At 45.0% G+C, this 12,904-nt stretch overlaps 1 protein-coding gene across 1 annotated transcript in view; it reads right to left on the bottom strand.

The window, feature by feature from the left end:
* Positions 1-12,904, bottom strand: part of AGBL1 (AGBL carboxypeptidase 1) — a 924,602-nt gene that overhangs the window by 352,982 nt on the left and 558,716 nt on the right. Inside the window, exon 20 of the mRNA XM_089687659.1 lies at positions 1,118-1,249. Within this exon, the coding sequence (XP_089543785.1) occupies positions 1,118-1,249 (132 nt within the window). The remainder of the gene's footprint in view (positions 1-1,117; positions 1,250-12,904) is intronic.

Here is a 12,904-nt window from a genome sequence, read left to right as displayed (position 1 = left end):
AAGAGAAGGGTGCAGCATAACATCAGTATCTTCGTAGAGGGAGAGCAGTATAGAAGGCAATAGGGGAGATTTACTAAAACTGGAGCACTCCGAATCTGTTGCAGCTGTCCATGGTAGCCAATCAGCTTCTAATTTTAGCTTATTCAATAAAAGTTGTAACGGCTGAAAATTTTTTTACTTTCATTCGTTCTATGCATGAAGGTAAAAAAAAAAAAAAAACCTGTGTGCTGTACCCCCTGCTTACCCTCACCTGAACCCACTCTCAATCCAGCGATGTGCACAGGACCTTCAGCTGTCCTGGATCTCTCTCTCTCCTCATTGACTGAGACACAGCAGCAGAGCCATTGGGTACCACTTCTGTAAATTATTATTAATAATAATAATAATAATAATAATAATTACAGCCATTAATCCAATGAGGTGCCAAGCCGCTGCTCCATGTGTCTTATGGATGCATAGAGATGTGCTCCTGTGCGAGCATGCACCAATGACCCCATAGCAAGTAGCTTGCTGTTGGGAGCACTGGTCAAGGGGGAGAGGAGCCAGGGGCACCAGTAAGAAGACCCCGAGAAGAAGAGGATTGAGGGTGCTCTGTGCAAAACCATTACACAGAGCAGTTAAGCATAGACATGTTTGTTTACAAAAAGAAAAAAATTAAGAATCACTGACAATAAAACCTGGAAGCTGATTGGTTTCTATGCAGAGCTGCACCAGATTTTGCGCTCTCTAGAGTTAGTAGATCTCCCCCAATGTCTCCTTTTCCATATTGGAGGTAGTCCAGCTTCTGGCTCCATTATACTAAGCAAAGTCAGAACTAAAAGGGAACCAGAAATACATACAAGCAGAGCTGTGACAGTAAAGATTGGTGCAGAGACATTGAAATATAGCAAACATCCAAGCAGGTGAAGTACTGTCAAGTTTAGAACAAGCAAGTTATCAGATCCAGGGATGGTAGGGTAGGCAGGATGTGAAAAACCCAAAAGATGACTGTTCTCTCTTCTCCAAAAGTTACATTCTTCAGAATCTTCAACTTCTTTAGGCTGCTGTTTACATAATGAGCTCCGTTTCATCCAGTGCGGATGCTAGTATACTACAATAATAACTGGAACTTACGTACCCTGTATCCAACATCCTCCAAGAGAACAGAAGAATCCACCACACATCCTGCTTGCCACAAGGTCTCCTTTATGCTGCATCCATAGAAAAACACATTCTTTCTTTGAGAATGGCCATGATAATCACAGAAAACCTGCAAACAAAGATAACATTTAAATACCAAACAAACTACCCTTTTTTTATACTCACTTCCAAAAAACATGAATGTATTTTACTTTTCAAACAGAATCTTCTTTTCGGTTTCATTTAATTTATTCTAATTCATTTGGAGTCAGTGTGCTTTTATGTCCTGCGGACATCATTTTATATACTGCAGCTTAAGGGCACAGATTTTTTTTTTTAGCTGTAGGCAAAAATTCTAAGATTCACATTAGAGGCATGCCACAGTGTAACCCAATTTATTAGTCATGCCACTAACTAGTGTTGCTTGAATTTGCTTTTGTGAAATTTGTGAGCAGTTCAGGATTCAGAAGGCACTAAAATTAATTTAGAAGACAAGTACAGAACCCAAATGCAACACAATGGCATGATAAGCCCAGCAAAAGTCCCCATCTTAAAATAGGTAGGGGGTGTCTACAGTGTTAGGGAAAGGCCATTTGTGCAGCTTCCAAGGCAACATTGTGTAATGCCCTCCAGGTTAGCTAGATAGGCTGTTTGTGTTTTTTTAGGCAGAGGCTGAGTAGCAGCTTGTGACGAGTCATCCTGTGAGTGAGGCAGGAGTTCACCTCAGGGCAGGCCAGGAGGCTTTATCAGGTCAGGGCTTCTAGAGCCATCCCACCTCTCCAGAAACCTGAGAGCTTTCTGGAGGGGGGGAGCCCAGATCTGCATGTTTGAGGGGCCCTGGCCAGTCCCCTGGTAGGAGGCTGGGCATGGTGACCAGGGCAAAGCTTAAATGTGGCAGAGCCTGGGGAGCAGAGTGTTGGGTGGAAGATGGAGTGAAGAGCTGGAGTTAGGAGCCTGGGAGGGGGCCCCAGGGAGTGGGCCTACCTATGAGCAGTAGCCGGAAAAGAGGACCTCCACTGCACCACTGGGATGACACCTGAGCAGAAGGTAAGGAGCCAGCACAGTGAAAAGCCTGGAGGAAGCCACCAACCCACCAAGCTGACAGGACAGTGTAAGTACTCCTAAACCCCCTGGGCCAGATAAGGGGAGAGGGCAATCAGCTGGAAAACCCAACTAGCTTTTAATCTGGGACTGCTGCTTGAAATTGGCAGCTTCTGGGCCCTCTCGCCCAGGGATACCAACAAGGCAGCTGGATGAAGAGGAGGATTCATCCAGGGTCCGAGGAGGTACACTGAAGGGGCTTTAGCACCCCTAAAGAGAGACTGTTGCTTCACATTTTTGTAAATAGTTGCTAAGGAGACAAAACAATTTACAACTTTGTGGGGTCTCCTAACAATGTGCAATATGGTATGAAATCACTAAAGCCTGGTACACACGGTAAGTTTTTATTTTTTTTTGTTCAGCCCAGTGGAGTGAATAATGATAATTATAAACTCTATTTTATATAGAGCCTTTAAAGGTAGCTTCTCAAAGTACTTTACAAAGAAAAAAAAAGCAACATGATAAAACAAAGGGAAAAAAGGACCACTGAGGGGAATGAGGGGCTGAGGGTTCCGGAGGTTGTCTCTTTACGAACTATTCAATGTTAGTACAGTGTTCTCCCTGCTGTACTATTATGTTCTGACAGGGGGCCCGCCGTCAGCCAGAAAACACCCGTCAATGCTTATAGCCACTTGCCAAGAGTGCTGATTGGATGGCGATCGATCGCTGGTTTTCTAGTATGCTCAATCGAAAGATGCTGGTCATGAGATTGGCTTCTGTCAAACAAGGACCTGTACAGCCAGTCGGTATCTACTGTACCAGCTGATTTTGGACGATGTTTGGCCTGCGTGTAAGGGGCTTTAGAGTTATTTCTGGGACTCCCAACAGAGACACCATATATTAGAGACCCATACTTTGCTCTATATATTAACTGGTATTTAAAGGCCTTGAGTGGGGCCATATACCAGGTAATTGTAGGCATCCAATAGGATGCTTGTCACCAGTGGCGGGACAAGGTCATTTGAGCCTGGGGCGAACATACCAAAGTGCGCACTCCCCAAGATGTTTGAGCATTAGGTGTCAGCAAAATTCCCCTCCCCTCAACAAAAATTGAGAGCTAATCTGAATACGTACCCCCTAACCATAAATTCACCCTCCTCCCAGTACATATGCACTCCCCTGAAGAAATCTCCCCCTTCCCAGCAGAAATCTTTGCCCCCCCACATCCCTTCTCCAGCATTCTCCCCTTCTAGCACAAATCCTCTACCCCTCTCCCGCACTCCAAAGCTCATCTCCCAGCACACATTCTATCCCTCCTCCTTGCACAACTCCCTCTACAAATTTCCCCTCCAAGCACAAATACCACCCAATCATGCCAACCAGCACAAATCCCCCCCCCAAAAAAAAAAAATGATTCCATAGCACAAATCCCTTCCCCCCCTCTACCATATGACCTCTTCTAGCACAAGCCCCCAAATCCTCCTCCTAGCATAAATCCTCTTCCCCATCCCCCCTCCCTACACAAATCCCCCCAAATCACCACTCCTAGCACCTCCTCCCAAATTTACCCTCCTAGAACAATTCTTATCCCGACATTTCCCAAATTCCTCCTCCCAATACAAATCCCCTCCCCCCAGCCAACTTGCAGTGCTGCCCCACCTCACATGATACCACAGTGCCCAGGGTAGCCGGCCCTTCTGCCCACCCGGTGTCCCGGCCCTAATTGTCTCCTCAAATATGGTGTCTGAATTCTAGGACAGAGATGTGTTTTTCCCCACATACTAGTCCACATCCCTGCTCATCCCTGGCTGCCGATTGGCTGCTGTGGATGCCCCGAGCATTATGGGATAGCCCATTGAATTTTCCCTTATAAAAATGCAATTTTTCATTTCCCCAAACAAATATGCGATTTTCTGGAACAAGATAACTTTTTTTCCAGCACAAACAGCAAAACTATTGCTAATTAGAAAGTTCTGTTACATGAATAAACCTTTATAAATGTAGTGACCGTATCAGGTCAAATAAGGAATGAAATACATTATTTTTTACTAGGTTTACAAATTTTAAGCTATTTTTCCTCCTAGTAGGTATTCCCCAACTGAGCAAAGCAGAGAAGTCTTCTAGTGAGAAGTTCCTTCAGGGAAAATCTAAATACAGAATAAAGAGAGGGTAATTATACTCCAGAGACAGTTAAAAATGAGCAGATGCGGGCTCTGGTTGGAAATTCTCCATATACCATTGTAGAGAGCAGTTTTTGCCTATAATAAAGTCTACCTGAGTAACCAACAGCAGTCAAGTTCTTAAAAATAATGAAATAATGAAAATCAAACAGGTTTTAAGAACAGTTTCTCTCTCAAGAGCTTTAGTATAAGCAGAAAAAGTTGGAAATATGCTATTGGGTCATGGCTAAAAATGAAAATAAATTTTATTCAGCAAGTCTTATAAAAAAAGTATCTTTTAAAACACTATCTGGAAAGTATTGCTCTATATTTGTTCAAATTTGTTTTGCTCATAATACATTTTTTCAAAATCAATGGGGTTATTTACTAACACTGGAGCATGCAAAATCTGCCGCAGTATTGCACAGTAACCAATGAGCTCCCAGGATTTATTGTCAAAGCTTAACTGAACAAGCTGAAGTAAGAAGATGATTGGCTACCATGCACAGCTGCACCAGATTCTGAGTACACCAGTTTTCGTAAATCTACCCCAATATGGTTAAGCAAAATGAAAACCAGTTACTGCGTAGATTTTTTTTTTCTGCATCTGTGATCTGATTTACTGTTATAGAGTGGCTATGTTCATTCTCCATGGCCCCTCTATGTATGAACATACCCCCTCTCTCTTGTTAGCTTCTCAGATGGACTAGGAAGGACTAAGAACTATGGACTATGGGATGTGTAGTGTACATGGAGCAGTGCACATGACCGCAATGTGCACGGCTTGCTCCAAAAAAAAAAAAAAAAAAAAAAAAGATGTGAGAGAGGGAAAAAAAGTGTTTTAGGAACTGCCAGAAAATAGATTATAGGTCTATTAAGCAGTAGGTGTGTATGGATTATATTTAGAGACTAAGGATATCATCTAATATCACTTTAAGCACTGGATTATCTTGTTTCAAAGTGAAACAAAAGGTTAATTTATTTTTAAATAAACAAGCATGTCATACTTGCCTGCTCTGTGCAATGGCTTTGCACAGAGCAGCCCCAATTCTCTTCTTCTTGGGTCCCTCGCTGGCCCATTTCTTCCTCCTGCCTCTAGAGCTTGCTACTTGCTCTGGGGGCACTTGTGCATGCTCTCTACCATGTCAACTCACATGCAGAGCGAGGTTCGGGCCCACCCCCCTCTCCCTCCCTACTGGCTGTGATTGACAGCAGCAGGAGCCAATGAGGAGGGAGAGACCCAGGAGAGCCACTTCTCTTGTGCACATCCCTGGATCAATATCGGGCTCAGCTAAGTATTAGTAGGAGCTGCACACTGAAGGTTTTTTTACCTTCATGCATAGAAAGCCTTTAGAGCCACTTTAATAAGAAGGACCATACCACACATAAATTATGGTGTATGTCATATCTTCTTCATAACTTCAGCCAGCTTATCTGACTATTCCATGTTCCTTAGCTTGCCCTTGCTAGGAAATGTTGGATAGTCAGATAAACTGAGGTCATAGCTAAGGATGAGCTTTGGATTCGGGATGATTGCGAGTTCAACTCGAACCCACAGTTCAGAAAAACTGAGAATGAATACAATTCTTGCCAATATATCAACTAATTGCCAGTCATGCTCTTTCTAGTCTTTGAAATGTGTTCAGGTGGCTTCAAAGGGCCAGTGATGGGTGTTTTATCATGCTACAGCACCCTTCCTATAAAAGTCAGGGTTCCGAGCAGCCTTTTGTTAGTGCATGTGTGTGGACAACTATAGAAAATAGGGACAGATGACGGATGATAATTGCTGTCTACAATGATATTCTGTGCAATATACACTATACACTGCTGTATTATGCAACATTATTACACTAAACTGCAGTGTGGTGGGCTACATAGTCTATACATGCTGCAGGTGGATGTGCAGGAATTAATTGTAGCGGAGGTCAAGAATAGGTGTGCCAGTAGCATAGAGGGAGTGATTAACAGGCAAGGAGCAGGGAACAAAATTGCTATTGATGCTCCTGCAGCTTACTGCCAAGTGGGCTTGAGCTATGAGAAATATGGAGATAATGGGGTTGACAGCCTGGGGGCCAAAGACTGCAGAGCTGTCAAGTGAGGGTGAGGCACAAAAACAGCAAGGAATGATTTATTTTAGCTGTAGCGCTACCCCTGTGGTGGCCGCTGAAAGAGGACGGTCCAGTAAGATTGCCCTGATCATGCAAGCCCTCCGACGCGTCTGACACCCTGGGTTCAGATGTGGTACACACAGGATCACACTTGCAAAGATACCAAATTGTAGTGAAGCAATTGGATATTTATTAGAAGTTTTTAAGTCAACAGACAAAAGCAAAGATTTGGTATGAGCCATTTAGTCCCTGGGGACTCAAATCACAAGTGTACAGTAGAGGTGAATCAAATAGCAACTACAATTAAACCTTTTAAAGCACCTTTGACCCCAGGCATGAAAGGAGGCAGGAAGATTTTTCTGTGTCAATCCTTCTTTCCCTAAAACCCAGATGCCACAGGCCAGACAAATATCAACACAATTTATAATTACTCAATATACGAATAATGCATTGAACTACTGCTGAGTGTCAATTCCTCCTAACATACACAAGAGTGAAGCACAGAGTCTTTCAAGTGAATACAAAGCAATTTAAAAAAAGGGAGAAGAGTCTTGGCAATGGAGAGTGTCCCAGAATCTTCAGCTAGATCAATTAGGGCCCGAAGAGGATTGCTGTGCAATTACATCTTCCAAAACAATATCAACGCAATCCTTAGGGACATTGCCAATGCTCAGACTTCCACCCCACCTAGCCTCCCTCTCATGATAACCCCCTCAACACTCCCCTCCTCTGACCTCGCAACTGCCCAGACCCCCACCCCACCCAACATCCCGTACACTAAACCCCCCCAACACTCCACTTCTTTGACCTTGCTACCACTGAAGAGGTCACTAAGGTCTTCTCTGAAGCCCGCCTCACCACCTGCCCCCTTGACCCTGTCCCCACACAACTCCTACAGTCTCCCTCCTCCTCCATCCTACGCTCCCTCACCCACATCTTCAATCTCTCCCTCTCTACTGGCATATTCCCCTCCCCCCTAAAGCACGCGCACATCACCCCCATACTCAAAAAACCCTCCCTGGACCCCACCGACCTGAACAACCTTAGACCCATCTCCTTGCTGCCATTTACATCCAAACTCCTCGAGCACTTAGTCTATAATTGCCTAAGCTCCCACCTCAACGACAACAACCTCCTTGATCCCCTACAGTCTGGCTTCCGTCCCCTACACTTCACCGAAACTACCCTACTCAAACTCACCAACAACCTGCTAACCGCCAAAGCTAATGGCCACTACTCAGTGCTCCTACTCCTCGATCTCTCCGCGGCCTTCGACACAGTTGAACACCGCCTCCTCCTTAAAAAACTATACTCCCTTGGCATCAGAGACTCCGCTCTCTCTTGGCTCTCCTCCTATCTATCCCAGCGCTCCTTCGGCATTACCTATAACGCTGCCACATCCCCCTCTCTCCCCCTCTCTGTTGGGGTCCCCCGAGGCTCTGTTCTCGGGCCTCTTCTCCATCTACACCTCCTCCCTTGGCCAACTGATACACTCCCACGGCTTCAACTACCACCTCTACGCCGATGACACGGAAATCTACCTCTCTACCCCTCGCCTCACCCCTTTAGTCTACACCCGAATCACCCGCCTACTGAATGACATATCAGACTGGATGTCACTCCAATTAAAGCTTTCCAAAACCGAGCTCCTAGTTTTCCCCCCAGCCCGTTCCCCCACCCCAACCTCTCCATCACGACCAATAACGCCACCATCAGTCCCACCCTACAGGCCAAAGTTCTAGGTGTCACTCTAGACTCCAATCTGTCCTTACAGCCGCATGTCCAATCGCTGACAAATTTATGTAGACTCCACCTCCGCAATCCATCAGACTGTCATCTACCCTCCTCACCTTTAGGCGCACCCTAAAAACCCATCTCTTCAGGGAAGCTTACCCCGCTCTCACCTAACAGCCAATCTCCTCCTACCACTCCATCCCCCACAGCCATTTCCTCCTGTACCACTATCCCCTCCCTCCTAGATTGTAAGCTCCAAGGAGCAGGGCCCTCGAACCCCTTGTGTATTGTATTGTTACTGTATAGTCTCATGTTCTGTCCCCCCTATAATGTACAGCGCCAAGCAAACGTTTTGGCGCTATATAAATACTGAATAATAATAATAATTGTGACCAGAAATAATTGAAAGAACAGGCTAGTGTTTCTTATAAGAGGCCTTGTGATTCTAGAAGATGGAATAAAGGTGTCCGCATGCAGTGTCCTTGAAAGAGTGTACTCAGTGTGGGCTTCTTCCCGCTCACCAATCTTGAAGATATGAAAGCTCAAGGGATTGTGGGGCAGTCCGACACCAAGTCCACTGCCCTGGATACACAAAATACATTACACATTCTGTCTTTCAGGTGTTTGGCTTTCACTTGTGTTATCTGTCCACTAGAAATGTCGTCATAAGACAAAACTCACACAATGTTCCAGTAGTGTGAAAGTGGAATTGTTGACAAGTTTTTCTGTCCCAAGTAGAGGAGCTTCCCCAACCCAGTTTGAAGAAGGGCCACCCTTGGTAGACATGCTAGCCCGAAGAAAACCTGGGGACCCAAAGACTGACTTTGCAAATGTTAAGAAATATTGCAGAGAAATATTGCAGAGCTGCAATACGCAAATAGTGGTGAAACCCCATACATATAATAATAATACATGTAAAATATGTGCATCAATTATACATGTATTATTATTATTATATGTAGGAGGTGTTCACCACTATATGCATATTGCAGCTCTACAACATTCCTTAACATTGGATATCCATATATAGGTTTTACCATTGCACTTATAAGTCCATTTGTACTATTCTATAGAGAAGTGTAGGGTAGTGCTGCTTTTTATTGATTCACGTTGAATGTGGGAACACCTATCAATGCTGGCAACAACCAGCTAAAAAGATTCTGTGGTTATTACATTTGAGATTTTTTTTTTGCTTCATGGTAATTATATTATTTGATTTGGTATGTCCTCTGTATACTAGTAGCCAGTGGCCCTGCATACTGGGGGGTCAGCGTGCCCCTGTATACTGGTGGTCAGGGCATATTTTCCCTCAAAGAATAGGTGCTGGATCCAACCATGCCCCCACCACAATACAAATTAACCCCTCTTCCCCCCGAGGAGGAGAGCATGTTGCTTCAAATGGTTGGTCTGGCCAAACTGTACTAACAGTGGGCATTGTTAAATACCAGGAGTGCATTACACACAGAGTGCAGGGTTCAGGAGTGTTCTATGTATAGAGTGAAGGGTTGAGGAGAGTGCATCATGCTGCTTACAGCGGGCAGGGTTGAGGAGCCTGATACAAACACAGCGCATGTTTCAGTGTTTGGGCGTGTGCTACGTAAAGAGTGTAAGGTTTAGTAGTACACTACATACACAATGCATAAATTAGGCGTGCGCTATGTACGCGGCGCAGAGATCAGGCATGCGCTATGTACGCGGCGCAGAGATCAGGCGTGCGCTATGTACGCGGCGCAGAGATCAGGCGTGCGCTATGTACCCGGCGCAGAGATCAGGCGTGCGCTATGTACGCGGCGCAGAGATCAGGCGTGCGCTATGTACGCGGCGCAGAGATCAGGCGTGCGCTATGTACGCGGCGCAGAGATCAGGCGTGCGCTATGTACGCGGCGCAGAGATCAGGCGTGCGCTATGTACGCGGCGAAGAGATCAGGCGTGCGCTATGTACGCGGCGCAGAGATCAGGCGTGCGCTATGTACGCGGCGCAGAGATCAGGCGTGCGCTATGTACGCGGCGCAGAGATCAGGCGTGTGCTATGTACGCGGCGCAGAGATCAGGCGTGCGCTATGTACGCGGCGCAGAGATCAGGCGTGCGCTATGTACGCGGCGCAGAGATCAGGCGTGCGCTATGTACGCGGCGCAGAGATCAGGCGTGGGCTATGTACGCGGCGCAGAGATCAGGCGTGCGCTATGTACGCGGCGCAGAGATCAGGAGTGCGCTATGTACGCGGCGCAGAGATCAGGCGTGCGCTATGTACGCGGCGCAGAGATCAGGCATGCGCTATGTACACGGCGCAGAGATCAGGCGTGCGCTTTGTACACGGCGCAGAGATCAGGGGTGTGCCATGTACACGGCGCAGAGATCAGGAGTTCCCTATGTAGACACTGCAGAGATCAGGAGTGCGCTGCGTACAGAGTGCAGAGAACAGGAGTGCGCTACGTACAGGGTGCAGAGATCAGGAGTTGGCTATGTACACAATGTGGAGATCAGGAGTGCACTACATACACAATTCGGGGTTCAGGAGCACGCTATGTACACAGTGCATAGTTCAGGAGCGTGTTATATACAGAGTGTAGCATTCAGGCATGCACTCCATAGAGTGCAGAGTTGCAGATTAGCTGATACTCTTGAGGGAGGAATGGAGAGATGGATGGATGGATAAAGGAATGGAGGGAGGCAGAGGCAGTGTATCCCACACTGTAGAAACAAGCCTGCTCTCTCCATGCTGTAGAAGAGGTTCCTTTCCCCTCAGACCAAGCATAGAAAAACATCACTGCAGGCTGGAGAATCTGTCTACCTCTTGTAGTCTATCCCCCATTTCTGGCTGGGTTCCCTCCACTCCTCTCCCCCCCCCTCCTCATCTAGTTGTAGGCACTGTGACGAACGCGGCATCAGACCCCAGCCCTTCTCACCAAATTTGTGACCGAAGGACTAGCCAATCTAAAACCGTGCTGTCACGTGTGTAACAATGCCACGCCCAGCTACACCCTGCACAAAGATTTTCCAGCTAATGGACCACAATCTGTGTACCGACAGCCTGAGAGCGATTGTTACTGGGTCAGGTTAATTATGCAATTAACACTTCACACTGCCACCACCTCCTTTTTGTACAGAGAAAGAGGAAACTCGGCAATATTAGCAATAACACTATGATGTTGGAATAATCATCTGTATACCACTGTCACCGCAGGCAGGGATATATAGAGGTTTAAACACACACAGTAGCGCTCTTCAGAGGCAGGGATTCTTAGTTTGCATTAAAGAGCTTTAGAAACAGTTCAACGCTTTCAGAAAGTAAGATTTACTACTAAAAAGGTCAAAAAGGTGCAATAAAAATATTTACAGAAAAAGATGTATTCTATATATATATATATATATATATATATATATATATATATATATATATATATATATATATATATACATACATATACATACATACATACACACAGTGGGGATTGAAAGTTTGGGCACCCCAGCTAAAAATTTGTATTAATGTGCATAAAGAAGCCAAGAAAAGATGGAAAAATCTCCAAAAGGCATCAGATTACAGATTAGACATTCTTATAATATGTCAACAAAGGTTAGATTTTATTTCCATCATTTACACTTTCAAAATAACAGAAAACAAAAAAATGGTGTCTGCAAAAGTTTGGGCACCCTGCAGAGTTAATATCTTGTACTGCCCCCTTTGGCAAGTATCACAGCTTGTAAACGCTTTTTGTAGCCAGCCAAGAGTCTTTCAATTCTTGTTTGAGGTATCTTTGCCCATTCTTCCTTACAAAAGTCTTCCAGTTTTTTGAGATTTCTGGGCTGTCTGTCACGCACTGCTCTTTTAAGGTCTATCCATAGATTTTCAATTATGTTGAGGTCAGGAGATTGTGAAGGCCATAGCAAAACCTTCAGTTTACGCCTCTTGATGTAATCCCCCGTGGATTTCAAGGTGTGTTTAGGATCATTATCCATTTGTAGAAGCCATCCTCTCTTTAACTTCAGCTTTTTCACAGATGGCATAAAGTTACCATCCAAAATTTGCTGAAATTTTATTGAATCCATTTTTCCTTCTACTCGTGAGATGTTCCCTGTGCCACTGGCTGCAACACAACCCCAAAGCATGATTGATCCAACCCCATGCTTAATAGTTGGACAGAGGTTCTTTTCATTAAATTCTGTGCCCCTTCTTCTCCAAACGTACCTTTGCTCATTCCGGCCAAAAAGTTCAATTTTAACCTCATCGGTCCACAGAACTTGTTTCCAAAATGCATCAGGCTTGTCTATGTGTTCATTTGCAAAGTTCAAACGATGATTTTTGTGGTGAGGACGTAGAAGAGGTTTTCTTCTGATGACTCTTCCATGAAGACCATATTTGTACAAGTATCTCTTTATAGTAGAATAGTGTACCACAACTCCAGTGTCTGCCAGATCTTTCTGGAGGGATCGTGCAGTCAAACGTGGGTTTTGAATTGTTTTTCTCACAATCCTGCGAGCTGTTCTGTCTGATATTTTTCTTGGTCTTCCAGATCTTGCTTTAACTTCCACTGTTCCTGATGACTGCCATTTCTTAATTACATTCCGAACAGAGGATATTGACATCTGAAAACGCTTTGCTATCTTCTTATAGCCTTCTCCAGCTTTGTGAGCGTCAACTATTTTCAGTTTCAGTTTTCTAGACAACTGCTTAGAAGAACCCATGGTGCTGATTGTTGGGGCAAGGTCAGATGAGTCTGGGCATTTAAAACCTTTGAGAT

This window comes from Staurois parvus, unplaced genomic scaffold (genome assembly GCF_062004578.1).
Source record: "Staurois parvus isolate SC_StPar_1 unplaced genomic scaffold, SC_StPar_1.0 ptg000432l, whole genome shotgun sequence".
Classification (NCBI taxonomy): domain Eukaryota; kingdom Metazoa; phylum Chordata; class Amphibia; order Anura; family Ranidae; genus Staurois; species Staurois parvus.
The sequence above is the reverse complement of the archived record's forward strand: the minus strand, read 5'-3'. Positions and strand labels throughout refer to the sequence as shown.